Source organism: Argentina silus, assembly GCF_951799395.1.
Source record: "Argentina silus genome assembly, chromosome: 5".
NCBI classification, from domain to species: Eukaryota; Metazoa; Chordata; class Actinopteri; order Argentiniformes; family Argentinidae; genus Argentina; species Argentina silus.
In genome coordinates, this window is record NC_139659.1 from 11,849,227 (window position 1) to 11,875,645 (window position 26,419).

A 26,419-nucleotide genomic window follows, 5' to 3' on the forward strand; every position below is an offset into this window, starting at 1 on the left:
GGTCTAAGCTGAATCGAACAGTACCTTGGGTTTTTTCCTGCTCAATTAGCGAGGTAGCTAGAAAATACATTGAATTATATTCATTGTTTTGAAATAGTATTCGTGCAGTCGATTTGATATAAGCATAAGGAGAAATAGTTGGCCGTGTAATTACATTTTCACATCGGGCCCTACCGTAAGTATCTGGGTTTTTATTGTTTGAATGGAGCACAAACGTTAGCTACAGCTAGCTAGTAAGCTTGCTTGCTACTGCTAGCCAACTTGATCGCAATTCAGTGCATGCTTGTGTAGTTGCGACACAGAGAAATATCATCAGTGTTTGATGTCTAGTATTATCTCAACGGGGTTAGGTGGTCGCTTATTTAAGCGAACATATTTGTTGAGGGTTGGAATAGATAATCAACAAATACGCATAAGTCAAGTGTCCACGACACGAGCTAGTCAGGCCTTCTCCATCTCTCCTTACCCCACTAGGAAGTAGTATTGAAGGGCTGCTAGGTATCTGCCACAAATAACTAGCTGTCTATCTTCCCTAGCTAGCTAGCGTGGGTAGATATTATCATGGCTGGGTGGGTAGGTAGGTTGGTAGTAAAATATAGATGTCAGAGATTAGCTGAAATTGAACCAATGTCATAATGACCAATGCATTTATACAGATTATTTAATTCATCTAACCTTATGTTCCAAGGTGAGTCTCATTGAGAGACAGACAATGTTGCAGACAAATTACAGATGCACATACATTACACAATACAATACACATCACAATACAATACACATCAGTATACATCACATCAAAAACACACAAGCATAGGTAACAACTAACAGATGTGTCAAATAATAACCTAATGACGATCATTTATCAAACATAAGTCCAACCATCCTTTTTTGTGGTACATTTGGTCTTGTTCCCACTTGCTGTCTTTATTGTTTACCTGAGCCGTCATTGTCTGCAGATTGTATCGTGTAGCACATGCATTTGTTACTAATTTTACTCATTTCTTTGCAGAGTGGCTGTCCCACAACGAGCTTTCACAAACCAATACCCTTTCTTCTCTGGATCCATCACCATGGCAACAGAGGAGAAGAAACCAGAAACTGAAGGCAGCAAAACTCAGTCATCATCTGCTTCTGCCAGCCAGAGCAAGGTGTGGATGCATCACACTAATATGAGATGGTCTGGCATGCTTCCAAGCGTGTTTTTATTTAACGTTACAATTTAACGTAAAAAAATAGCAATGTTTCGAGTCTTAGGTCGTCATCAGGACAAAGATGAGACCTAAAGGTTTAAACGCTGTTAGGTAAAATAAATGCACTTGGGAGTGTGAACTGTAGAGTGTGGAGTCCTCTTTCTTTTTACCCAGCTCTAGCACCTGCCAAAATGCATTGGATGTGATTTGTTATTTTTCTTTATTGTTCTTTCTTTGTTATTTATCATATCACATATGTAAACTACAAGTGATGTAGCCTAGAGACTCAAAATATGTTGTCAGACAGATTCAAATGTGCAAACTAGCTGCAAGGAGATGCTTTCACATTCGTACTGGATCGGCTTCTCATTGTTCGGTTCTGTCTGTTTTCTCTCCGGTACAGTCGGCGCCAGTCAAGCCGAACTACACTCTCAAATTCACATTAGCCGGCCACACGAAAGCAGTTTCGTCAGTCAAGTTCAGTCCCAGCGGAGAGTGGCTTGCCAGCTCATGTAAGTCCCTGGGTCACTGCAATACTGCAAGCTTTAGAAAACTGCTGCAGGTTGATGTAGAGCTCTAAGCCTACTGAATACTATAGCAATACATGCAAGATGCTTTAAATTTAATAGCCACATTTCCATTGAGAAAGTAATCTTGAAATGTTTATTTTACAGCTGCTGATAAACTCATCAAAATCTGGGGTGCCTATGATGGAAAGTTTGAGAAAACAATATCAGGACACAAACTTGTGAGTTCAAGGTTTACTTTATTATTAAATGGACTGACTATCCATTGTGGTACTGTGTTTCACTCATGGTTTTCCATAGCTAAAGTAGAGCATCGTGAGGTATCAGGGGCTTTACTCTAGGGGACTTTACTATAGTATATTTCCAAAAGATCTGAGTGATCTACCTTGGCATTACCAGGCATTGTCATGTTGGATATAAGTGTTGCTATGATGAGTGTACTGAAATGGAGGCCGCGTTACCCCACTATTTGATATAAGTCCCTCTACTCTTCTGAGTAACCATTGTGTGTCCTATAACCTAATTTCCAGGGGATATCAGATGTCGCCTGGTCCTCAGACTCCAACCTTCTGGTTTCAGCCTCGGATGACAAAACCCTAAAGATCTGGGATGTCAGCTCGGTAAGACCAGAGAGGCAGGGAGGGCAGAGATAATGGCAAAAATAATGAGCTGAATAGAAGAGACTTTTTTTTCTTTCTTTCTTTTCTGACTCACTCCATGTAAGCAGAAAAGAAACACTCAAGCACTTAATCCATCTGCTGTTGTCGCTGACGTTCAGCCCATTGCTATGGTTTCTGATGGGGAGAAAAAAATGGTTCTACTGTGTTGTCATAGCTACCATGTTAAATTTAGACCTTATTTTTTCCCCCTCTTCTAGGGGAAATGTTTGAAGACTCTGAAAGGCCACAGCAACTATGTGTTCTGCTGCAACTTCAACCCCCAGTCCAATCTCATTGTCTCTGGATCGGTGAGTCCTACATCATAATATAGAGGAGACCAACTCAGCTGCCTCTCCTCTCCTCTTTCCTTTTGGATTGAAGGAGTTTTTGTTGGCTTTGCCTCCCCTGTTTAAACAAACCGTACTGTAATTGCTTTATCATGTTCCTAATGCTGCTTTTTCTCACACAAAAAAACCCTCCAGCTAATTCATTCCATCAGGGAGTGATGAAAATGGGATGTGGTTGTGTGCTTTTAGATGGGTTACGTTATTGACATGAGTTTTCCCCTCTTCTAGTTTGACGAGAGTGTGAGGATATGGGATGTGAAGACCGGCAAATGCTTGAAGACACTGCCCGCCCACTCTGATCCCGTCTCGGCTGTGAGTACTGCCGCGTTCTGTTGAGTTCACTGGCTGCACATGCAGAACATGAGTGAACTTGAATTTGATTTTCCCTTTCGCTCATTACTGGGAGCAGATCACAACCTCATCAGTCTGAACTGGTCTCTAATGGGTTTTGTTTTTGGGTTGCAGGTCCATTTCAACAGAGATGGCTCCCTGATTGTGTCCAGCAGCTACGATGGCCTCTGGTGAGTGAAATGTGCCGAATCACTCGGCGTATTCCATGTACTTAAAATAACCTCCTGCGAGTTTTGATCATAGCTATTATAGGGGATTAGAGTGACTATTGTTTGGATGCCCTAGATCCAATGCCTTTTTGAGTGACGCTTGAGAAATGTTGCCTGTGTGGAACTGGGTTTTTATAGGTTCTGAAGAGAATCGGAGTTAGTTTGAGATGGCATTGACGCTAATGTCTTCTGTCTGTCCACAGCCGAATCTGGGATACAGCATCAGGACAGTGTCTGAAAACGCTCATCGGTAAGCTTGTTTAGCCACTGGCAGAATGGCAGCATCTTATCATCCATCCTCTCCAGTGGTTTCATGAGTGATGCTAATTCTTAGCTTCTCCCCCCCTCCCTCCCCGTGTGTGTGGCAGATGATGACAACCCCCCGGTGTCATTTGTGAAGTTCTCACCAAACGGCAAATACATCCTGGCTGCCACGTTGGACAAGTGAGTGTTAGATGTCCTCTGAAGAATTGTATCACGTTCACTCAAAAGGTTCTAGGATGTGAGGGATAGCATTGTACTCATGAAAATGTCCTTTGTCATACATTGATGCACCAGTAGAGGGCACCACAAGGCTGCGCAATACCAGTGCACCAAGGGGTTTGGCTTTGATGGGAAAGAATGCTCAAGTGAATCTATGAAAGAAGGCTTCTTCGTCAATGTCATGCTGATGAAATGTCACTGTCCACTGTTGTTTTTCTAGCTGCTGTCTACTAAAAGTGTCATTTCTCTTTTTCAGCACCTTGAAACTTTGGGACTACAGCAAAGGAAAGGTAAGATATGTCTGCCTGTCATAGTTGGATCAAATTGTAGTGTTTTGGTGCAGAAGATGTGTATAAATTCAATATGCTGTCTACATTTTTTTTTGTGTTCTACTCTCATTCCAGTGCTTGAAAACATACACCGGCCACAAAAACGAGAAGTACTGTATATTCGCTAATTTCTCTGTCACAGGTGGAAAGGTAAACCTCTGTCTGTATATGCATGTCTAAGAAATTGTACTTTGAGCTGATGACTTATCCTTTTCCAAAAGCTGCCTGGTGCTATAATGTCTCTCTGCCTCTTTCTCTCTCTCTTTCTGCCTCTCTCTCTCTCTCTTTCTGCCTCTCTCTCTCTCTCTCTCTCTCTCTCTCTCTTCCTCCTCCTCTCCTCAGTGGATCGTGTCTGGCTCGGAGGACAACATGGTGTACATTTGGAACCTGCAGACAAAGGAGATCGTACAGAAACTCCAGGGCCACACAGGTGGGCTAGGGAGCTGAGGTGTACATGTGGTTTAACCATCTTATACTTGTGTAAAGGGCTTTAAAGGGTCTCCATCAGCTGTGCTGATCACTGATATCTAATTGTCTCCTCTTTTCTCTCCCTCTTTCTCTAGATGTGGTGATTTCTACCGCCTGCCACCCCACAGAGAACATCATTGCGTCTGCGGCGTTAGAAAACGACAAAACCATTAAACTGTGGAGAAGCGACTGCTAAGCCCTCGGATCTGGGGGCCCCGTGCTTATGTTATTTTATTTTATTTTTTAATTCTTTTATACTTTTCATTTGAAGAAAAGAGGACTTTTTCCTGTGGAGAGATCGAGCTGGACCCAGAATGCCTTGAGGACCGAGCCTCAACAAGAAGAACAAAAATGAACACAACTTAGTCCAGACCATCAACACCACCTTCTCATCCAGACCCAGACCCAGAGCAAACCCCCAACCATCACAACTCCATATTGGTCCTGCTTGTGCCCTAACATGCCCAAACTACTCTCTAATCTCTGCCTTACGTTCAATGTTAGCTGGATGTTTGTGTTTCTCCAAGTGGAATATGAGAATAAATCTTGTTTCTCATTCTGGCAAAAATAGTCACACATTGAAATGTTATGCTTTGCTACTCTCTGTGTGTAGATGTCCTAGTATTTGGCACATGTATTGTTTTACTTTCCTAATTCAGCCAGATGACATTGGCCTCAAGTAGGGATTCCCACCCCCTCATGTACAGTGGGGGAAATAATTATTTGGTCCCCTGCTGATTTTGTTAGTTTGCCCGATTACAAAGAAATGAGCGGTCTATAATTTTTATGGTACTTTTATTTTAACAAATAGAGACAGAATATCAACAAAGAAGTCCAGAAAAAACACATTATATAAAGTTATAAATTCATTTGCATTTGATCGAAGGAAATAAGTATTTGATCCCCAAGCAAAACATGACTTAGTACTTGGTGGAGAAACCCTTGCTGGCAAGAACAGAAGTCAGACGTTTCTTATAGTTGGTCACCAGGTTTGCACACATCTCAGGAGGGATTTTGGTCCACTCCTCTTTACAGATCCTCTCCAAATCCTGAAGGTTTCAAGGCTTTTGCTTGGCAACTCGAAGCTTCAGCTCCCTCCACAAATTTTCTATAGGATTAAGGTCTGGAGACTAGCTAGGCCACTCCATGACCTTAGTGTGCTTCTTCTTGAGCCACTCCTTTGTTGCCTTGGCTGTATGTTTTGGGTCATTGTCATGCTGGAAGACCCATCCATGACCCATCCTCAGTGCTCTGGCTGAGGGAAGGAGGTTCTCGTCCAAGATCTTATGGTACATGGCCCCGTCCATTGGCCCCTCAATGCAGTGAAGTCGTCCTGTACCCTTAGCAGAGAAACAACCCCAAAGCATAATGTTTCCATCTCCGTGTTTGACGGTGGGGATGGTGTTCTTGGGATTGTAGCATTCAGCATTTCTCTCCCTCCAAACACGAAGAGTTGAATTTATGCCAAAGAGTTCAATTTTGGTCTCATCTGACCACATCGCCTTCTCTGAATCATTTAGGTGTTCATTGGCAAACTTCAGATGGGCCTGTACATGTGCCTTCTTGAGCAGTGGGACCTTGCGGGCACTGCAGGATTTCAATCCGTTACGGTGTAGTGTGTTACCAATGGTTTTCTTGGTGACTGTGGTCCCAGCTGCCTTGAGATCATTACCAAGCTCCTCCCGTGTAGTTCTGGGCTGATCCCTCACCCTTCTCATGATCATCCTTACCCCACGAGGCAAGATCTTGCATGGAGCTTCAGGCCGAGGGCGATTGATGGTTATTTTGTATTTCTTCCATTTTCTAATAATTGCACCAACAGTTGTCTCCTTCTCACCAAGCTTCTTGCTGATGGTCTTGTAGCCCATTCCAGCCTTGTGCAGGTCTACAACTCTTACCCTGATGTCCTTTGAATGTTCTTTGGTCTTGCCCATGGTGGTGGAGAGGTTGGAATGGAAGAGATTGATTCTATTGACAGGTGTCTTTTATACCCATAACAAGCAGAGATTAGGAGTACTTTTCCTAAAGTGACAGAACTAATCTGTGTGCCTCATGGGCATATAACCGGTCTGTATGAGCCAGAATTCTTGCTGGTTTGTAGGGGATCAAATACTTATTTCCTTCGATCAAATGCAAATTAATTTATAACTTTATATAATGTGTTTTTTCTGGACTTCTTTGTTGATATTCTGTCTCTATTTGTTAAAATAAAAGTACCATAAAAATTATAGACCGCTCATTTCTTTGTAATTGGGCAAACTAACAAAATCAACAGGGGATCAAATAATTATTTCCCCCACTGTATGGCGTTTTTCCCTCAGACTAATCTTATGTCTGTTTCATTATTTGATCCCTGTGACATCTCACAGATGAAGGAGGGATGATGAATGATGTAATGTTTTTTCAGTGTCGTTATTTAAACAGATTAAGTAGAATGACGAGTTGCCACGCTTCATACATGAGGGTACCTGTTGAGGACCATTGTTTCTAAATACATGGTCTTTTTGTTGTATTTATTGAATTTCATTACCGCGGTAACATGTGAAAGAAATGATTCAAAGCTCAGAATGTGGTGGAGACGGTTTAAATCAATATTTCAACGAAACAGACTGAAATTCCCTGCCTCAACAGGAGGGTCTATGTAGCTTCCCCCAGCGGCGTGTAGTCTGTTTTTAATGGGAGTTTTGGCTGATGCAAGTTTCTCTACCTGCGGTATTCTGTGATACGTAGTCTACGATGTTAGTCAGCTCACCTCACTCAAGGTTGTATCCATATCTGCACTGCCTTGTCTTGAACTCACATCTAAGGTGTACTCTAGTTTTGTACGATTATAACAGTGTTGGTACGTGGTGCTCTGCTGTTGCTAGCCTCCGATTAAATGTAAATGCGGTAGTAATAATGGCAGCAGGTATTATAGTATTGCAGTGGGTGTGTATATATATATATATATATATATATATATGTATATGTGTATATATATATATATATATATATATATATATATATATATATATATATATATATATATATATATATATATGTATGTATGTGTATATAAAAAAAATCAACAACATTGTACTTGTACTCTCAAATGTCACTGCCAATGCATTTACATCCCTTAACTCAATCTGTTATACTCACGGTAGATAATTCATGGAAATTATAATTGAATGAGGAAAGTAATAGACCTTGAAGAGGCTGTATTTCTTATCACTGATGTTATTTGGATCTTTCATTTAGGGGCAATCCTGTCCTTTGCCTTGCGCTGTTGTTGCTCTCCAGCTCAAGTGTCTGGCTGTCATCACCATTTTCAAATCATCTGGTTGATATTTTACCACACAGTGACCAAATACCAAGTACTTTTTGTGCTCTCCATTTTGTACATATTATTACATCAGCATATGTATTGTTATTTGTTTAGATGAGCAATATGTTAGCTGTCTTTCTGTATTGTTCTCTTTAAATCTATGTCTTAATAGGTGGTAGTTCAATACACAGCCATTGTTCCTGCTCTCTCTTTTGGATTTTCATAGCACTGCAGTGGTATCAAGGGCTGCATGAAACGCTGTATATGTATCTGCATTTAGTCAATCTGGATTTTGTGATATGCATTTGCATTTGACAGCTATAACCTGTGACTTAATAAAGAGCATTTTTTAAGATGTACAATGTGTGATAGTGTCCAGCATTATTGATTAAGGGTGTAGTCTTGAACACTTGAGATCCCTCAAGTGTTCTTGCCTATGTAAAAAATGCTATCCAAATAAATGTGATTGATTGATCCCTGTATGGATGCAGGTGGTTATTCCATGAGATCTCATTGACTTTTATAGAAACCATACCTCAACTGGATATGCTGAGACTGATCTCTTTAACTCAGGACATTTAATGGAATGTCCCAAGAGTGAGTACAAGGCACATAACTGCACTGACCCCCCCCCCCCCCAAAAAAAAGCATATAACAACATTAATTTTTAGATTTTTTAATAATCTTTTTTCTTTCCATGAAAGATAGAACATCAGAGAACAACCCACAAAGAACAGATGACGTTTTTCCATCTCCTTGAAAATAGACAAAAATATAATGAAACAGGACAATCCCATCTTTTAGCGACAGGCCAAAAAAGGCTAAGTATAGGCGACAGTTACCAGGGTGTGAAATACTCCTCTCATCAAACCCTTTCAGTCTGAAAGTCAGATTTTTTCCCCCATTTCAAATCAACATTTACACAAACAATGTATACAACAGCCCACAGAAGGAAAGGGGGAGGGACAGAGTACATAAGCAAGGGATAAAATTACCTTTGTACAAAAATAGATCTTTTTTCGAAGTGTTTTTTCTCGACATTTTATTGTCTATGCGACGAGGAAAGCAGTGATTGTGTCATGAGCTCAGCTTTTCCTGATTACATTTTTAAACATACAAGTAGCCAAGCGACAAGTACATTTTTGAGAGCATTTTTTTAAAGTGTATTAACCAGGTATTTTTTGCTACGTTTTGAGGTCCCATGTAACTGCGGTAAACTGGTGAGGGATCTTCTCTTAGGGTTTTGAGCTGCTGGTATGCTTTTAGAGAATCAGGGTCGAATGGAAAAAACAAAACAATCTTTGATGACATTTTTAGAAAACACCAAAAACTCTTGCGTATAACACTATGGAATCGGACCTGGCTCAGAACAGTTTCAACTGAAATACTTGTCTCCCTCTTGCTAAAATTGACTGGAAACACTCAACGAACGGATTTATAGATATTTATAAATATATACACATGTACATATAGACAAAATATAGCTTCATGGTATATAAAGCATTTACGTAGGTATTCATTCTATCTAAGTTATCATTTCTGTACTGGTCCAGAAGACCCTTCTCTGTCCATTTCCTGCAGGAGAGAGTGAGCTTGCACATCTGTGTATGGCTTTATATACCTCGGGTCTCAAATCACATCACAGTAACCTGATTAAGCTCATTAAAGAGGAGACATCAGACTCAAGAGAGTATCGGGGTTGCCTACATCTACAAACGTGGACATGTTGTTTGCAACAGCTGAAATATTGTTTTGTTGATCGAATGTGTGGTGTTCAGCTTACTTCTAAAGTTCAGTTTCGGTGCCAAAATGGACCCACTTACGACAATGATGACCCATCTAAGGTGAGACATTTGTAAAGAGTCTCGTGAACCAAGCCCAGTCTGGTTGTGCCTCCTCATGTTCCAGAGGATTCTGACAGGATGAAAACGTCCCCCTACCTCACTAGTGCTTACAGTCCATTCGGAAAGTATTCAGACCCCTTCACTTTTTCCACATTTTGTTATGTTACAGCCTTATTCTAAAATGGATTAAATTCATTTATTTCCCTCATTCCCTCAATCTACACACAATACCTCATAATGACAAAGACAAAACAGGTTTTTAGAAATGTTTGCTAATTTATTCAAAATTAAAAACTGAAATCACATTTACATGAGTATTCAGACCCCTTTACTCTGCACTTTGTTGAAGCACCTTTGGCAGCGATTAGATTACAGCCTCAAGTCTTCTTGGGTATGATGCTACGAGCTTGGCACACCTGTATTTGGGGAGTTTATCCCATTCTTCTCTGCAGATCCTATCAAGCTATGTCAGGTTGGATGGGGAGCATCGGTGCACAGCTATTTTCAGGTCTCTCCAAAGATGTTTGATCGGGTTCTAGTCAAGTTCAAGTCAAGCTTTGGTTGGGCCACTCAAGGACATTCAGAGACTTGTCCTGAAGCCACTCCTGCATTGTCTTGGCTGTGTGCTTAGGGTCGTTGTCCTGTTGGGAGGTCAACCTTCGCCCCAGACTGAGGTCCTGAGTGCTCTGAAGCAGGTTCTCATCAAGGATCACTCTGTACTTTGCTCCGTTCATCTTTCCCTCGATCCTGATTAGTCTCCCAGTCCCTGCCGCTGAAAAACATCCCCACAGCTGGATGCTGCCACCACCATGCTTCACCGTAGGGATGGTATTGGCCAGGTGATGAGCAGTGCCTGGTTTCCTCCTGACGTGACGCTTGGCATTCAGGCCAAAGAGTTCAATCTTGGTTTCATCAGACCAGAGAATCTTGTTTCTCATGGGAGTCCTTTAGGTGCCTTTTGGCAAACTCCAATCGGGCTATCACATGCTTTTTACTGAGGAGTGGCTTCCGTCTGGCCACTCCATAAAGGCCTGATTAGTGGAGTGCTGCAGAGATGGTTGTCCTTCTGGAAGGTTCTCCCACCCACAGAGGAACTGGAGCTCTGTCAGAGTGACCATTAGGTTCTTGGTCACCTCCCTGACGATGGCCCTTCTCCCCCTATTGCTCAGTTTGGCCGGGCGGCCAGCTCTACGAAGAGTCTTGGTGGTTCCAAACTTCTTCCATTTAAGAATGATGGAGGCTACTGTGTTCTTGGGGACCTTCAATACTGCAGACATTTTTTGTACCTTTTGTGTCTCGACACAATCCTGTCTGAGGTCTACGGACAATTCCTTCGACCTCATGGCCTGGTTTTTGCTCTGACATGCACTGTCAACTGTGGGACCTTACATAGACATGTGTGTGCTGTTCCAAATCATATCCAATCAATTGAATTTACCACAGGTGGACTCCAATCAAGTCGTAGAAACATCTCAAGGATGATCAATGGAAACAGGATGCACCTGAGCTCAATTTCGAGTGTCATAGCAAAGGGTCGGTCTGAATACTTATGTAAAAGTGATATATATATTATTTTTTTAAATAAATTAGCAAACATTTCTAAAAACCCGTTTTCGCTTTGTCATTATGGGGTATTGTATTTAATTTAATCCATTTTAGAATAAGGTTGTAACATAACAAAATGTGGAAAAAGTTAAGGGGTCTGAATACTTTCCGAATGCACTGTAAATTGGAATCATTTAATCAATGAGCCAATTCATTTTCAGTTTTTTTTCTTTCTTCTGACAGACAAGCACCATTAAGTCCAGATGGAAAATACTGTTACGACAGAACTGACTTCAATATGACTGTCACCTGGAAATTTAGAATATTATAATTGACCTTATTATAATTGACCTCACTAGAATATATGAGTCCGATTAATTAAAGGATGTGTCGATAAATCATGCTAAGGTTATTGCTACTTATTCAATCTTGACGCAAGCAAACACATTGAGGTTTTGTCTGACCAAAAGGAAAATTAACATTGATAACGTCATGAAAAAGTGCCATTTCCGATTAAAGGGGCAATCTGGGATTCAAAGCAATCTCCCCGCCCCTTTTGTAGGTAAACAGCTGAGGGATTAGGCTGGAGAAATATAACCACTCTCAAATTCATAGATGGGGCTAAGGACTGACCATCCATGGAATCAAAATGATAGTTTTAACCATGTTTTGAAGCAAAACAGTGTTTGTTTACAATTACATTGTTTACAAACAATAAAGTAAAACAAGTTTATATTTCTGTTGAGCAAAGCTCATGAAGCATTTATAAATTATATTCTCCAAGAATCAGTGGCTATACATAATTAAAGTCTAAAAATGGATGTACCAATCCCAGATTGCTCCTTTAAATACTTGTACAAAATTCAAGTAATGTTGCAGTGCTGCCTCTCTTCCACCAGGGGGAAGTCACAGCTCTCCCATAGCCACCAAATTCCCTATTCCCACTGGTCAACCTTCCTCTGTCTCAAAGCTGTTTTATTCTACGACTGTACTTTGTAGTCTCTCTCTCTCTCTCTCTCTCTCTCTCTCTCTTTCAATCTCCCCCCCCCCTCTCTCTCTCTCTCAATCTCTTCCCCCCCCCTCTCTCTCTCTCTCTCTCAATCTCAATCTCTAGTCTGGTGTCATAACATGGGCGGCCAAACCTGGTCCCGAAAGAGGGTCTTTATTCCCGATCAGAGAACAGTTGATGAAACTTCAAAGCAGTGTTGCTCTAGGGGACTAGATTTAGCCATCCCCTTTCTACTCAGAATGCAAACCGCACTATGGACAATCTTTGGAAAAACGCTAGATGCATAGTTTTGCAGCAGCTGCAGCATAGAAAGAAGAAAAAAAAAAGAAGCAGAATATGGGCATATAGCAGATTTATACATGACAATATTAGATATTGAAAAAGGTTCTGTTGGACTTAGATGACACTGGGTTGCCCAGAGAAGTGCAGGGTGTGAATCCCTCTGAGGAGGTGGGGAGGCTGGGCGCCCGGCACGTCAGTCCCCGGTCCATTCACAAGGACCCTCCAATCGGAACGGACTGGGCCTCAGCCATGGCCTGCCCCGCACTCCCCAGAGGTAGGCCAGCTATGGACGAGCCTGGGCTCCACAAATAATGAGGTTAAGTGCCAAGAAATAAGAGAACATCTTCCCCCTAAACTATGAATGGCTCTACTGCATAAGCACCCATCCCAAATACCTTTTAACACGGGGCTTGGGGTTGTGTGTCTGTACTGTGTAGAGAAATGATACTTTGAGGGATCAAAAAAACCGGAGGTAATTGCACATTGTTTCTGCAAAAACATATACCATCAATACTGTATACGGTTGTAATGTCCTGTACAGGTAGAAGGTCATTCTAAAGCTAGGTTGCACTGTAAGGAACAGTGTGGTTGTTGTGTTGGAGGTGATAACGGTGTGCTGCAATTCACAGAAGGGGGAGGGAGGGGGGGGGGACACATGAGGACCTCAGAGGAGATCAGGGGACATGACAGATGACAAAGACATGGCATCACTTCACTTCAAAAGCACTTAGCTCAGATCACATGACCTTTCCCTATGGTATCACCTTCAGTCAGACCATCCATGATCTTCTTCATTTTTGTGGTCACCTTTACATTGAGGAATATTGAAGTAGCACAGTGAGAACTTGTATCTGTTCGCTTTCCTCGTCTCCTGGGGCCCCCGCCACAGCCTGTCAGAGTGCACAGTGATGCACATGTAGTATAGAGGCTAGTGGGAGGGTGAATCCAGTCATATACAGTACTCCCTCGTCGCGGAACAACAGTACACTGCAAGTTGTCTTAGTATCCCCAGAAGAACCTTCTCGGAGGACTGAAAGGCCTACGCAGAGCAGCGCGGACAGTCCACATGTAGGTCTCCTAAACTCCTGGTCCTGAGCAGGCTTTCAACTCTGATGAGTCGCTAAGCTATCTGAGGCTCTCAACACAGAGGTGTAGCATCTCTCTCTTGTCCCCTGTTCAACACAGTGCTAATAGAATAAGACATGGGGATGGGGGACCTGCTGGGTTAGGCCTCAGAGACCTGAGTGTAGCACCTGCAGTCTGTTGTGGTCCCTCCTCTGAGTCCTTCTCTCCAAGGACACGTACATACATATATACCTCAGAGCAGAGGGGACCCAGCAGGATCAGACCGGATCAGACAGGACCTGACCGGATCAGACAGGACCAGACCGGACCAGGCCGGATCAGACAGGAAACAGACCGGATCAGCCAACACTCTGCCAACGGACCACCCCCCTTAAGTTAGTCTTGAAAGTATGATGATTCCAGTCCAAGAACAGGTTAGGACCGTGCAGCCCACGCCTCTCTTTTGACCAAGTCCAAAAAGTCCAAAACACGATTGTCCCAATTTCAAACACCGAGCACCCTATGATGAATCCGCCACTGCTTAAAATCCATGCCTGCTGCACACAAGAGCCTATGTGTGAGTACACACACAGAGTGTGTGAAACCTGATCTTTTCTGGGGTTTTTTCTGTTTTCTAATAATAATAATAATAAAAAAAAAAAATGGCTTGATACATTTCATTTATCCTCAGTCCATTCCATGTCAGTCCACTGTTGTCTCTCATTTCATCTCATGAGTTATATATATTTCATATTTATATATTTGTACAATGTATAAAACAGACCCATAGACATAATGAACTTGTTTTTTTGAAACACATCAAAGAGGGAAGGGAGGTCGATGGGGTCACGGAGAGAGGTCGCCCTTCGCTCCGATCCTGGCAGGTCTTGATCCGATGATGTCACATGACAAGTCTCTCTAGGGGGGAGTAGGGGGTTGTAGGACCCCACCACTTCCTGTCCGTGGGGGAGGGGTGGGGTGGGGTGGGGGGGTGATTAGGGGGCATGGGGGGGGGGGGGGGTGCCATTATGTCATTTGGTGGGGTGCCTCTAGCATCTCCATGAGGAAGGTGTCGATGGGTGTGTCTCCGATGAGCTTGAAGAAGAACAGGTGCTCCAGACACTTCAGCCCGATGGAACGCAGGGCCGGTAACCGCAGCAACAGCTTGGCGAACCTGACACAACGACAATAGACAACATTAGAGCTAACCCTGCTTTATTAGAGTTAGCCCTGCTACATTAGAGCTAGCCTCCCTACATTAGAACTAGCCGTACATTAGAGCTAGCCTCCCTACATTAGAGCTAGCCTCCCTACATTAGATAGAGCTAGCCTCCCTACATTAGAACTAGCCGTACATTAGAGCTAGCCTCCCTACATTAGAACTAGCCGTACATTAGAGCTAGCCTCCCTACATTAGATAGAGCTAGCCTCCCTACATTAGAACTAGCCGTACATTAGAGCTAGCCTCCCTACATTAGATAGAGCTAGCCTCCCTACATTAGAGCTAGCCTCCCTACATTAGAGCTAGCCTCCCTACATTAGATAGAGCTAGCCTCCCTACATTAGAGCTAGCCTCCCTACAATAGATAGAGCTAGCCTCCCTACATTAGAGCTAGCCTCCCTACAATAGATAGAGCTAGCCTCCCTACATTAGAGCTAGCCTCCCTACATTACAGCTAGCCTCCCTACATTACAGCTAGCCTCCCTACATTAGAGTTAGCCCTGCTACATTAGAGCTAACCTCCCTACATGAGAGCTAGCCTCCCTACATTAGATAGAGCTAGCCTCCCTACATTAGATAGAGCTAGCCTCCCTACATTAGATAGAGCTAGCCTCCTTACATTAGATAGAGCTAACCTCCCTACATTAGAGCTAGCCTCCCTACATTAGATAGAGCTAGCCTCCCTACATTAGATAGAGCTAGCCTCCCTACATTAGATAGAGCTAGCCTCCCTACATTAGAGCTAGCCTCCCTACATTAGATAGAGCTAGCCTCCCTACATTAGAGCTAGCCCTGCTAAAGGATAGACAAAAGGATACTCTATGGATACGTGTTTGATACCATTCCTCATTCCATGCATTACAATTAACCTGTCCTCCGATTTCTCCCCTGATGAACATCATTTGGAAGATCTCTCACATGAATATATGCATACAGTAGTGATCTCACTGACATGACACACTAACAGAGGGGGAGAGCAGGAGAGAAATGAGAAAAGAGATAGAGAACAGGAAGAGAGATACAGAGATAAAGAAAGAAAGACAGGTGTGCTTGTATCCATACCTGCCAGGCTGGTCGGGGTATTTCTGTTTACAGTAGGCTTCCAGAGAGGCATACACCTTCTCTCTTAGAGCCTCCACCTCGCCTGGGTTCGACAGGCCTTTAGAGTCTAGGGAGAGGACACACAAACACACATTCATTCATATACTGTGTGTATGTATGTGTGTGTGTGTGTGTGTGTGTGTGTGTGTGTGTGTGTGTGTGTGTGTGTGTGTGTGTGAGTGAGAGAGAGTGTTTACATTTATCCAGTAACAATCACTCAGGTGTTTACCCCAAAAAGTGGCCACGAACCTGCTTTGTCGTTTAAATTACAGAATGCACCTTTAATACAAATGAGACCAAATGACATGAGAGTAGCCCCAGTGGTAACCCTCCCTATAGCATGGTAGGACAGGCGGCGCATGACTACAGGGTGCATGTTAACATGCCCCCCCCGCCCACAGGCAAGGCTGGATGTGTGTGCCACAGCATTAAGAGGCAACGACACAACATGCACTTTAAAGGCTGTTATGTAACACCATTCGGGCTCTCATTGATTAACATGGGATGAGCGTCTGTCGCCAGTGGATAGAGGAGACATGAATACAGTGATTGGCTCAGTGTGGGAAAGGACTCTGTGTCTTTTTACTTGCAGCCCCTATTTAGCCCCCACCACCCCCCCCCCCCCTACCCTCCTACCCCTGGTTAGGACATCCCAGTGAGATCCTAATTAGGGAGGAAAGTAGGCTGTGATCTGTTCCAGAGCCTGTGTGACTCCGGAGCACAGAGGAGCAGTCTGTCCCTGGAAGAATGGGTCCCCGAGGGTCGGAGGCACGCTCCCACACTGCTCTTTGTCTCCTGGGGCCATGGCACAGACTCATTAAAGGCAGGGAGCGCGTCTGGTGCCAGAGCTGAGGCCCGCGCGGCCACTAAGTATGGTAATGAAGTTAACCCTGTCCACCAGAGTGGCATGAAGCGCTGGCCCTGGGCAGAGTGCATGAGAGTTATGTTGGCTGAAACATGAGTCATGTGGGTAGGGTGAGACCAATGGAACAAACAAGGGTCTGGTTTGACTGGGTTAGACTTGAACTTGAGCGCCACAGGGGATGAAAGTTCACTGGGTTCACGTGCAGGCCATGTTCAGAGGGCACAGAGGACCAGGGAACCGGGGGATGGGGGGACAGACGCAGGAAGGGGATGGGACAGGCGGAGTGTGATACCTGGGTTGAAGAGGACGATGGCGCGAAGGCACCCCAGCTCTGTCTTGTCCATCTGCATGTCCCTCATCTTGGACACCAGTTCCGTGAGCACTCTGGATGGGACAGAGACAAACAGACTATTAGACCATCTCACCTCCACAGATTAGTTCAATACAGCCTCCCTTATTTACAGGTGAAACATTCTAGAAACATATTGTAGATCAACTCAGAACAAAGCCCCCCACAGCACTGAAACTCAAGGGGATTTTAAACCACAGGAACATTTTACACCGAGTAATTCAAGCTGCTTACCAGAACATTGTTTACAGGAGCAAATCCACGAACGAAACACGGGGAACACAATCAGAACAGAACAATCAGAACAGAACACTGACGACACACTCAGACTGTGTGTGTGTGTGTGTGTGTGTGTGACATCACTAGGCGGGGCTTTCGTTTCAGGAGTGTGTGACGCGACCACTCGAACTCCTCACCCCTCTCTCTGACTTCGTCATGCCCACTATCCCCCCCCCCCCCCCCTCTCTCTCTCTCTCTCTCTCCCTCTCTCTCCCTCTCTCCCTCTCTCTCTCTCTCTCCCTCTCTCTATCTCTCTCTCTCTCTCTCTCTCCCTCCCTCTCTCTCTCTCCCTCTCTCTCTGAGAGGGAAGTGAATTGCGGCTCTTAGCTCATCCTAATTCAATTTGCCCTGAGGAACAATGAGGGTAAAAAAAGACTGGAGTGTTTAAGTTAACCACCCTCTTCATTTGTACGGAGGAGAGGAGCAGATAAAGATACATTATCAGGGAATCTTAATGCCTCTCCTCGGTTAATGTAGAGAAGTAATCCATCCTTCGGAAGTGAACCGGCTCTATGCTAATGAGTGTGTGACAGAGAGAGAGAGAGAGAGAGAGAGAGAGAGAGAGAGAGAGAGAGAGAGAGAGAGAGAGAGAGATTGAGAGAGCAGGGCTGCTTCCCTCAGAGGAATACTCCAGTTGACGACTCAGCATGTGGGGACATGGGGTTTAAACCATATTTAACTTCTCAATGCTGAATATCTGTTCGATTGATCACAAAGTGAATGGCCTTAATAAGCATATCTCAACTAAATAAGCATATCTAGATAGGGATCCATCTCTAAAATTAGGTTTTTAAAACGGTTCATAAAACGGCAGCGATGGAAGAAAAGCAAAGCACATAAAGTGCCTATTCAAACACTCCCAGCCCAGCACCATAGATTGAGACGTGTGGGGATTTTCTTCTGTCAGTGATCTTCCTCACCGCCCTGGAAGGTCAATACCAATACCTCCTTGCTATTGCTTCACAATAGCAAGGCCCCTCAGCAGGTTTGCAGTCAGAAACACTGTGATTTCATCATGAATGACACATAAATGGATTTCTTCACATTTTCTGTCTGAGCACACTCCATTTCCCCGTGACCTTTGTCAACGGCAGGCCTACATATTTAATGAATATTGATGTTCATCAATAGAAGCAGCTCTATTTGTGCCGCATCACTACTTTTCTCTCTCACACAGAGCCTTTTCAGTGTTACAGGTCAGGGTCTACTTTCTCTATCTCTTTGCAATAAGAAAAGAATTCCAAAACTTTCTAAACTTGGATTTCAAGTTTATGACCGTTTTATGATTGAGGGTTTTCAACAAGCTAAAGTAATGCAATCCAAAAGGTTTTTTAATGCTAATTCTGCTTCCACGGAATGTCATTACATAGCATGATTACAAAACCCAGCACAAAGCTGACTGTATGGAGGCTTATGAGGTAGCAGGGGGTGATGATGACCTGTCAAAGATGGCTCCCACTCCGGCGCTGTGGGCGCTGTTACGATGGACGTGGAGACCTGTGGCCAGGAGAATTCCGTCTTTCACCGTTATCGAGCGGTGCGAGAACGACGCGATGAGAAGCTCATTCCACCCTGAGAGAGAGAAAGAGAGAAAAGAGAAAGTGAGACAGAGCGAGAGAAGAGAGGAGAGGGAGTTAGAGAAAGAGAGGAAAGAATGACAGAAAGAGAGTGAGTGAGTGAGTGAGAGAGAGAGAGAGAGAGAGAGAGATTAAGGAGAGAAAGCAGAAATCCTCTGGTAAAGTTCAAGCGGCATTCAATATTCAAACTAAATGAAACTGACAACAAAAGGGGAATTCCAATGAATCAATTAAACCTGAATGCCAAAACCAGGCAGCTCCTTCATGCATAGGCTGCAGGTTATTAGAAAGACATTTCAAACGTGCCTTCCAGAGAGACAAGCGTTTAAAAGGGTTAACCACGCCTGCTATTGCAACACTTGATATGTGAAGCAAGGGTACGACTCAGAACACTGGAGACACAGCCTGTGCCTTTTTTTTTGCCTTTTAACTGTTCTGCCTAGCAACACTCCCCTCTTTTCCCCAGAGTTGAGGAGAGAATGTGAGGGGCTGTGATGCTTTCATCTGTGAGACAGCAGAACTAAAGTGGTTATTTATAGAAAACCTGAGCACCGAGAAGAGCACTCCAGAACAGCTCTCTCTCTTTCTCAGAACGCTATCCATCACTATGGGTACTAACTCAGAAGCATACAGATGACAGATTGAAGGAGAATGGTTAGAGGGTTAGAGATAGATGGAGGTAGAATGGTTAGAGGGTTAGAGATGGAGTGAAGGATGGAGGGAGAATGGTTAGTGGGTTAGAGATGGATGGAGGGAGAATGGTTAGAGGGTTAGAGATAGATGGAGGTAGAATGGTTAGAGGGTTAGAGATGGAGAGAAGGATGGAGGTAGAATGGTTAGAGGGTTAGAGAAGGATGGAGGGAGAATGGTTAGAGGGTTAGAGATGGAGTGAAGGATGGAGGGAGAATGGTTAGAGGGTTAGAGATGGAGTGAAGGATGGAGGGAGAATGGTTAGAGGGTTAGAGGGTTAGAGAAGGATAGAGGGAGAATGGTTAGAGGGTTAGAGGGTTAGAGATGGAGTAAAGGAATGGGTTTCCTCAGGGTGAATCAAGAGTTTAACAGTGTCATTTGGAGTGACAGGCGAGCAGTAAAGTCAACATACACTGGGAGAAAAACCTCATGATCTCCTCACAAAGGACGGTAGCATAAGTTAAAGAAAATGACAGATGATTCACTCTGTGATAGCTGCTGCTCTCACGCCCTTATACAGAGGGTGTAATGTTGGCTTATACAGAGGCTGTAATGTTGCCATGGGGACCTGGCCTTGGGGGATACAACTACCGATCTGGTCTAATGAACTGATGTCACTGGCAGGGCTAACCCAATCAGGGACGTTGTGCATGGATGACCCAAACGTATACCATTAAACCAAGAGGACATCCTCATTATTCGAGGGCGTCATTTGGGCTTACAAGTCGCCTCGACCGAACTAATCATCGTGATTCTGGGGATTTCAGATCACCTCCGCTACACCGAGGGGTTCATAACAGGATGTCCTGATTGGGATGTACTGACCTGCTCGTAGGAGGATAACCTGGTCGTCGAGCGGCAGCTCAGAGAAGTGGGGGATCCTCTTTGCCCACTCCACCAGCGTGAAGAGCTGTTTGTCTGCCGCCTGGCAGATGTTAGTGACCGGGTCGTTGGGCTGCAGAGACACACAGATGGAGGGCTTGCTGTCAGAGATCCGGTTAGCTATGTTGATGTCACAGTGTCACTAATGTGAAAAACATATGCGCGTGTTTGGATCTGCCACAAATGTAAAAACATGCGTGTGTGTGTGTGTGTGTGTGTGTGTGTGTGAGTGTATGTGTTATGTAAGTCTGTGTCATGTGCGTGCACACGCATACACGCACGTGCACACACACGCACACGCACGCACGCACGCATGCACACACGCACGCACACACGCACGCACGCACACACGCACACGCACACACACACACACACACACACACAAAATACTCTCCCCACACACATGCTAGCGTGTGAATGATCTCCTCAGAGGAGGAGAGAGCAGGAAGGCAAAACAAACAGTGATTCTGCCCCAGCCCGAAGAGGAAATACCTGCAGAGAGCCTGTGGTAAAAAATGACTCTTTCCAAGCAAGCATTTCCTATGGGACACTTCTACCGACAGAAGGCCATTAGGGGTGTTCGGAGAGCAAAAACAACACCAGCTAACACGCAGCCGAGGAACAAGTGTTTGGGAGTCCATTTGGGAGTTCCTTTCAAGAGTGAGAATTTGAATAAAGCCATCAGATCAGTTACTGTACAGTCCTCTCTTGACAGCATAGTCAGATTGCATACTGTAATCATTCTCTTTCTATGCTGGCTTCAGAAAGAGTAAGCGCTGAAGGAAAAAAGACTGAATTAACATTTTTTATTTGTTTTTCATGTTCAAGATAGAATAGGTTAGATGTGATAGATGTGACAGACGTGTATGATAGATGTGTGTGTGATACAATATGTGTGTGTGCCTGTGTGTGTGTGCTTTGAATCAGCACAAGTAAGAGAAATGGTAAAGCGAGAGAGATAGAGTGAGACAGAGAGAGAGAGAGAGAGAGAGAGAGACAGAGAGAGAGAGAGAGATAGGGAGAGAGCGAGAGAAAGAGAGAGACAGAGAGACAGACAGAGAGAGAGAGAGAGAGAGAGAGCGTAGGATCGGATGGAAATGTTTGTGAATGGACAAGGGCAAACAGACCTCAAGTGTCATGAGTAATAAAACTGAAAACATCACTCCGTCACCAGAGGGATAGGGCGAGCAGTGGAGCCTGGAGAGAGAGAGAGCGAGTACATCCCACGGATACACACATCTAGTAACGGAAAAAAAGATAGCCCCTCATCAATGCCATCAATCATAAAAGCCTAAGCTATAATGTTCCCTGGTGTCAAAACTCTAGACATCACTGTCAAGGGACAACTGAGGACAGATGAAGTGTGTATGATTATTCCGTGCATAATTTCATACACTGTAGTACGGTACACGCATCACACGGCTGCTCAGTGTGTGGAAACAAATACTACAACAACAACAGCCACGTAAACTTTTCCTCAACTTCTCTCTCCCCAAATCCCCCAAATCGATGGTGAAAGCTCGGAGGATCCCAACATCAACCAACAGGTCTCAGGAGAAGATTAGTGTAAGTTTGAGGAAAAAAATATTCCACCACTTTCAGCCTATCCTCTAATACACAGGCCTAGGAGCAGAGTACCCACTCCTACCCCTCCTCCGCACGGTGAGAAACTCTCACTGACTGGCGAGGATCAGAGACGGCCGCCTGAAATATGAAACAGTTAACCAGACACAAAGCCAGCACTGTTTTGAAATCTGAAAGTTGTTTTTTCTTTAGGGGAGAAAAAAAAAGCGTCTTATAAATATTTCAGCATCTGATCTCCGTGGGAGGTGTGGTCGGCACAGCTCGGCGCGACAGTTTTCGTGGGGGCTGCATTTCTCCTTCAACAAAAAAAACAACGCAAACAGAATATGCTAATTCATTCCAAAGGCGGCTCCAGCCCAAACAAAGACAAACAGAATGGGCTGCAGTATGCGCCTCTGTTGAGCCCCTCAAAAGAATACAACTCCCAGAGTTCTCGTTAAACATGGCAAGGCTCATGAATGTTGCATGGTTCTCTTGGCCCTGTTTACACTGACCTCGATTCTCTCCGCACGCTGATGAAGATGACAGACAAAATGTTATGATAAAACATAACCACGTTGCCCCCTACTGTAAGGTGTCATGCACCTCACGCACCAGTGGAAGGATGTTAAGAGTCACAGTGGGAGAGACCATAAAAGGTCTGCTGGATAATGACATGAACCTGAGCTCTATTCTCTGTGTGTGTGTGTGTGTGTGTGGGGATTGGAACAGGCCAAGAGGGACCACCTAGGCCTGACAGTGCCTCTGTATCAGGGGAGGCTGGTGGAGGTAGACAGGCTTATTGTAATGCACGGAATGGAATTACAAGTGGTATGAAACACATTCCTCATTCCATGCTGTTGTACTGCTCTCCACGAGGCACTGTGTGAACATACATCCCTCACTCCGGGGGATAGAGGAGGCCAGCTGATAGAGGAGGCCAGCTGATCGGTTTCTGAAAAACATGTCATTTGAGGGGAAGAGAGACGCCTCCCCCCCCCCCGAGGTAGTGAAGGAGAAAGAAAGCGTTTGGGCTTAAATGAGAGGTGCTTTGAGGACTCGTTTCCTAGCGCCTGCCACAAACAACACTGAAGCGGCCCAACTGAAGGCTTCGGTCTGCATTATTCACAACAGATATCCATCCTAGCCGCTCGCAGAAATGCCTGGCTTGCATACTGTCCTATGAAATTTTTATCACTGGTGGAGGGGAGACGAAAGACATGCTTTTTAATTTTTCATACTCCGCTTAAACCACACTACAGTTGCATGACAACAAAGAGAAATTGGCAACTCATTTAGAGCATTGTGGGGATGATGTCTTCATATTTAACATTTCAGAACTGTTAGCAAAAAGTTCTTAAAAAATTGGTGCGGATTGAGATATCAAGCAATTATCCCCCAAGCAGCATTTGCAAGCTTTACAGAATATAGGGAAAGACAAAAAGAATGAAAAAAAGAAGTAGAGAAATTCAAGCACACAAGGGTGAATAACACACTGAACCAGAAAGAGAATATGAGAGAGAGAGAGAGAGAGAGAGAGAGAGAGAGAGAGAGAGGGGGAGAAAGAGAGAGAGAGAGATAGAGAGAGAGTTAGAGAGAGAGAGAGAGAGAGAGAGAGAGAGAGAGAGATGGGGGGGGAGAAGAGAGAGTGATAGAGAGCCAGACAGAGGAAGCATAAAAAAAAAAACAGAAAACCCAGCATGACTGAATGATAGCGTGTTATTTTTTTTCCCCCCTCCTTGAAAGAGAAGGGCCGTCCTTGTCTGACTGGAGGCACGTTACTAACGCCTGTTTAACTCCTGTTCTAGGTCACCATGAGATAAACAGACTTTATTCAGCTTGGCCAAACCCCGGCCATTAGACAGTGGTGGTGGCCCATTCATGATGTGCACTCATGGGCCCGGGCCCTGTGATTAATTATCACACGGGGCAGTGGGTCCTAAAGGAGCACCCACAGGAGGGGAGGCAGGGGGGGGGGCCGCTGACAAGAGGGGGTCCTAATCACTGGGACGGCCTGCCTGCCAGGGGGACACCACACAAGGGACACATTCTGACATTGTGGTTCACCCCTGCTACCCCTACCTCCACCCTCCCTCCCCCCAAAAAAACCCCAAAGTATTCCTAATATATCCTATATCATATTCGATCATGGATCTCCGTCTCGGTATCATTAGTGGAGGTGTAATTAACTCTTCAGCTGGGGTAAATTGAATAAATAACACGTTCACATTTTCACTACACAATCTTCATGGCCCACTGAACTGCAATTCTCAATCAATAAGCAGAGCTGAAAACAAGGACCTATGGAGCCAGATGAAAGGGATTACGAGGAGACTAATGAGCTAACTGACAGACAGAAATAAATCCCTACATGATATTTCTCAGCCGTCCGTGAAGCTCGAAGTCCTCTGCTCTCCCGTGGTGCGCCCCCTGTTGGCGGCAGCACCGGTGACGGCCGAGCCCAGACAAGAGTGCTTTAGTGTGTCAGCGAGCTGCCAGTCACTCCCCTGTGGCAACCCCCCCCTCCCCCTCCCTCCTCTCTCTCTCCACACAACCCCCACCTCTCCCTAATGTCAACGCTCATCCCGTACATTTCCATCTGCCCAAAATAGCTCCCATTTACTCACATAACAGCCTTCAGATTTCTACCTTCGCTTCACAGTACATTTACCCCCCCCCCCTCCTCTCCCCTCCCCTCCCCCACCCAGAGCAGACGAGTCCCAGAAGAAGCACTCACTCACTCACTCACTCACTCACTCACTCACTCTCTCCACCCCCCCCCCCCCCCCTCCCCCCTCCCTCTCTCCCTCCCTCCTTCCTTCACTAGCAGGCTCCCTACACCAAACTCCTCTGTATCTCTCGTTCCGGTACGATTCCTGAGAAAGCCGAGGCTTCGGGGGGGGAGAGGCTTTCGGGAGCAGTCAGACTGTTTCATTATTCATGGCCGCTTCCTCGCCAGGCAGCGCCCGTTGACAGGTGACAGAGCTCCAATAGAGCAGCTGAGGAGGGTAGACTGGGACAGGACACAGGACGGACAGGTAAACTATCAGACGAGTCACCGAGAAGTGGACCAGGGTGGGGGAGAGAGATGTGGGAGTGACTCTTCGGCTGTTTAGCCCCGTCCCCACCAGCAGGTGGCAGGGTCCTGTAGAACTCACTGCCAAGGCCCTCACTTTCTACCACCAGTGGTTGTTTATCTAATGAGCAAACAAACATGTCAATCTCCATCGTTCTCCCTGTCACCACGGATCTACCTCTGACAAGAAGAAGCTTGTCAGGGGGGTTGGAATGAGTATTGTTAGTCAGACTCTTCCCTCCCATGTTGCCTGATATAAATCAGCGGAGACGGCCAGATAGGCTAAGAGAGATTGTAAAATGACAGAACTGGGATGATTGAGAGCTAAATTGGGATATTACAGATGTATATCTGTACGTCTGTATTAGAGAAAAAACGGCTAAGGCCTGCCCACGAAAACGATCTAATGTGAAAAGAAAGGGTCCATGGTATATGAGTGTGTGTGCACGGTGTGCGATATATGTGTGTGTGTGTGTGTGTGTGTGTGTGTGTGTGTGTGTGTGTGTGTGTGTGTGTGTGTGTGTATGCATCGTACAGGTGACCTGCTCACCCAGACAAAACACAGAAACACTCACCGAGTTGGATGGCATTCCCAGGTTGGTCTCGATGTAGGTCTCCGTCTTGGGTTCCACGGCGTTCTCGGCGTCCAGGATCTTCTCCACGGGCATGTCCTCGTTGGCGCTGCTGGTGGACTCCACCTCGCTCTCGCTGCGTTCCTTGGCTCGCTGGCGCTCCTCCTGCACGGCTGCGTTTAACAAAACTAGTTTCGGTCACTACTGCTGCTTTTGTGTTGTCTGTGTGTGCTTCTGTCGTTGTTGCGTCCCAACTGCTGTGCCAAGTCCCAACTGCTGTTTAGGTGTGTGTGTGTGTGTGTGTGTGTGTGTGTGTGTGTGTGTGTGTGTGTGTGTGTGTGTGTGTGTGTGTGTGCGCGCACATGCGTGCTTATATGTGCGTGTGTGTGTGTGTGTGTGTGTGTATGTGTGTGTGTGTGTGTGTGTGTGTGTGTGTTTGTCCATAAGTTCATCCCCTGATTAAACACTGCAGGTAAACAAGCAACTTCAGCACCAGGCATATACAATACATCAAGGAAACATAAAAGACGTACTTATGTACAACACAGTAAGATGAAACCAGAATGGCTTTGAGAGACTGGGCGCAAATCAATGGAGACTTTGTCTAATGTATTTTTTCTTTGGTCTA

The 26,419-nt window shown here is 44.9% G+C and overlaps 2 protein-coding genes across 3 annotated transcripts in view; one reads left to right on the forward strand and one right to left on the reverse strand.

Moving 5' to 3' along the window:
• Positions 1-25: 25 nt before the first annotated feature.
• On the forward strand, positions 26-5,732 carry wdr5 (WD repeat domain 5). Its single transcript, XM_083669753.1, has 14 exons — positions 26-175; positions 1,010-1,148; positions 1,594-1,702; positions 1,865-1,938; positions 2,248-2,337; positions 2,595-2,684; positions 2,952-3,035; positions 3,189-3,244; positions 3,487-3,533; positions 3,652-3,727; positions 4,023-4,056; positions 4,171-4,245; positions 4,438-4,525; positions 4,659-5,732. Exons 2-14 carry the CDS (start codon positions 1,071-1,073, stop codon positions 4,757-4,759), a joined length of 1,002 nt encoding a protein of 333 aa, XP_083525879.1. The 5' UTR covers positions 26-175; positions 1,010-1,070; the 3' UTR covers positions 4,760-5,732.
• A 6,608-nt stretch (positions 5,733-12,340) lies between these two features.
• Positions 12,341-26,419, reverse strand: part of rxraa (retinoid X receptor, alpha a) — an 85,105-nt gene continuing 71,026 nt past the window's right edge. The window contains exons 6-11 of one of the 2 annotated variants that reach the window (XM_083669855.1): positions 25,795-25,964; positions 20,524-20,653; positions 18,871-19,003; positions 17,096-17,187; positions 15,900-16,005; positions 12,341-14,789 (exon numbers count right to left, since the gene is read on the reverse strand). In XM_083669855.1, coding sequence (XP_083525981.1) covers positions 14,642-14,789; positions 15,900-16,005; positions 17,096-17,187; positions 18,871-19,003; positions 20,524-20,653; positions 25,795-25,964 — 779 coding nt within the window. In that variant the 3' untranslated portion in view covers positions 12,341-14,641. Of the gene's footprint in view, positions 14,790-15,899; positions 16,006-17,095; positions 17,188-18,870; positions 19,004-20,523; positions 20,654-25,794; positions 25,980-26,419 lie in introns of both variants that reach the window. The other variant, XM_083669854.1, reaches the window with a different exon arrangement.

Excerpts from the sequence above, each read along its gene's own strand:
- wdr5 (XM_083669753.1), top strand. The coding sequence starts at position 1,071 with ATGGCAACAGAGGAGAAGAAACCAGAAACTGAAGGCAGCAAAACTCAG. Across the intron at positions 3,036-3,188 it reads ACTCTGATCCCGTCTCGGCT|GTCCATTTCAACAGAGATGG; the intron begins GTGAGTACTGCC and ends TTTGGGTTGCAG. Across the intron at positions 3,534-3,651 it reads GTGTCTGAAAACGCTCATCG|ATGATGACAACCCCCCGGTG; the intron begins GTAAGCTTGTTT and ends TGTGTGTGGCAG.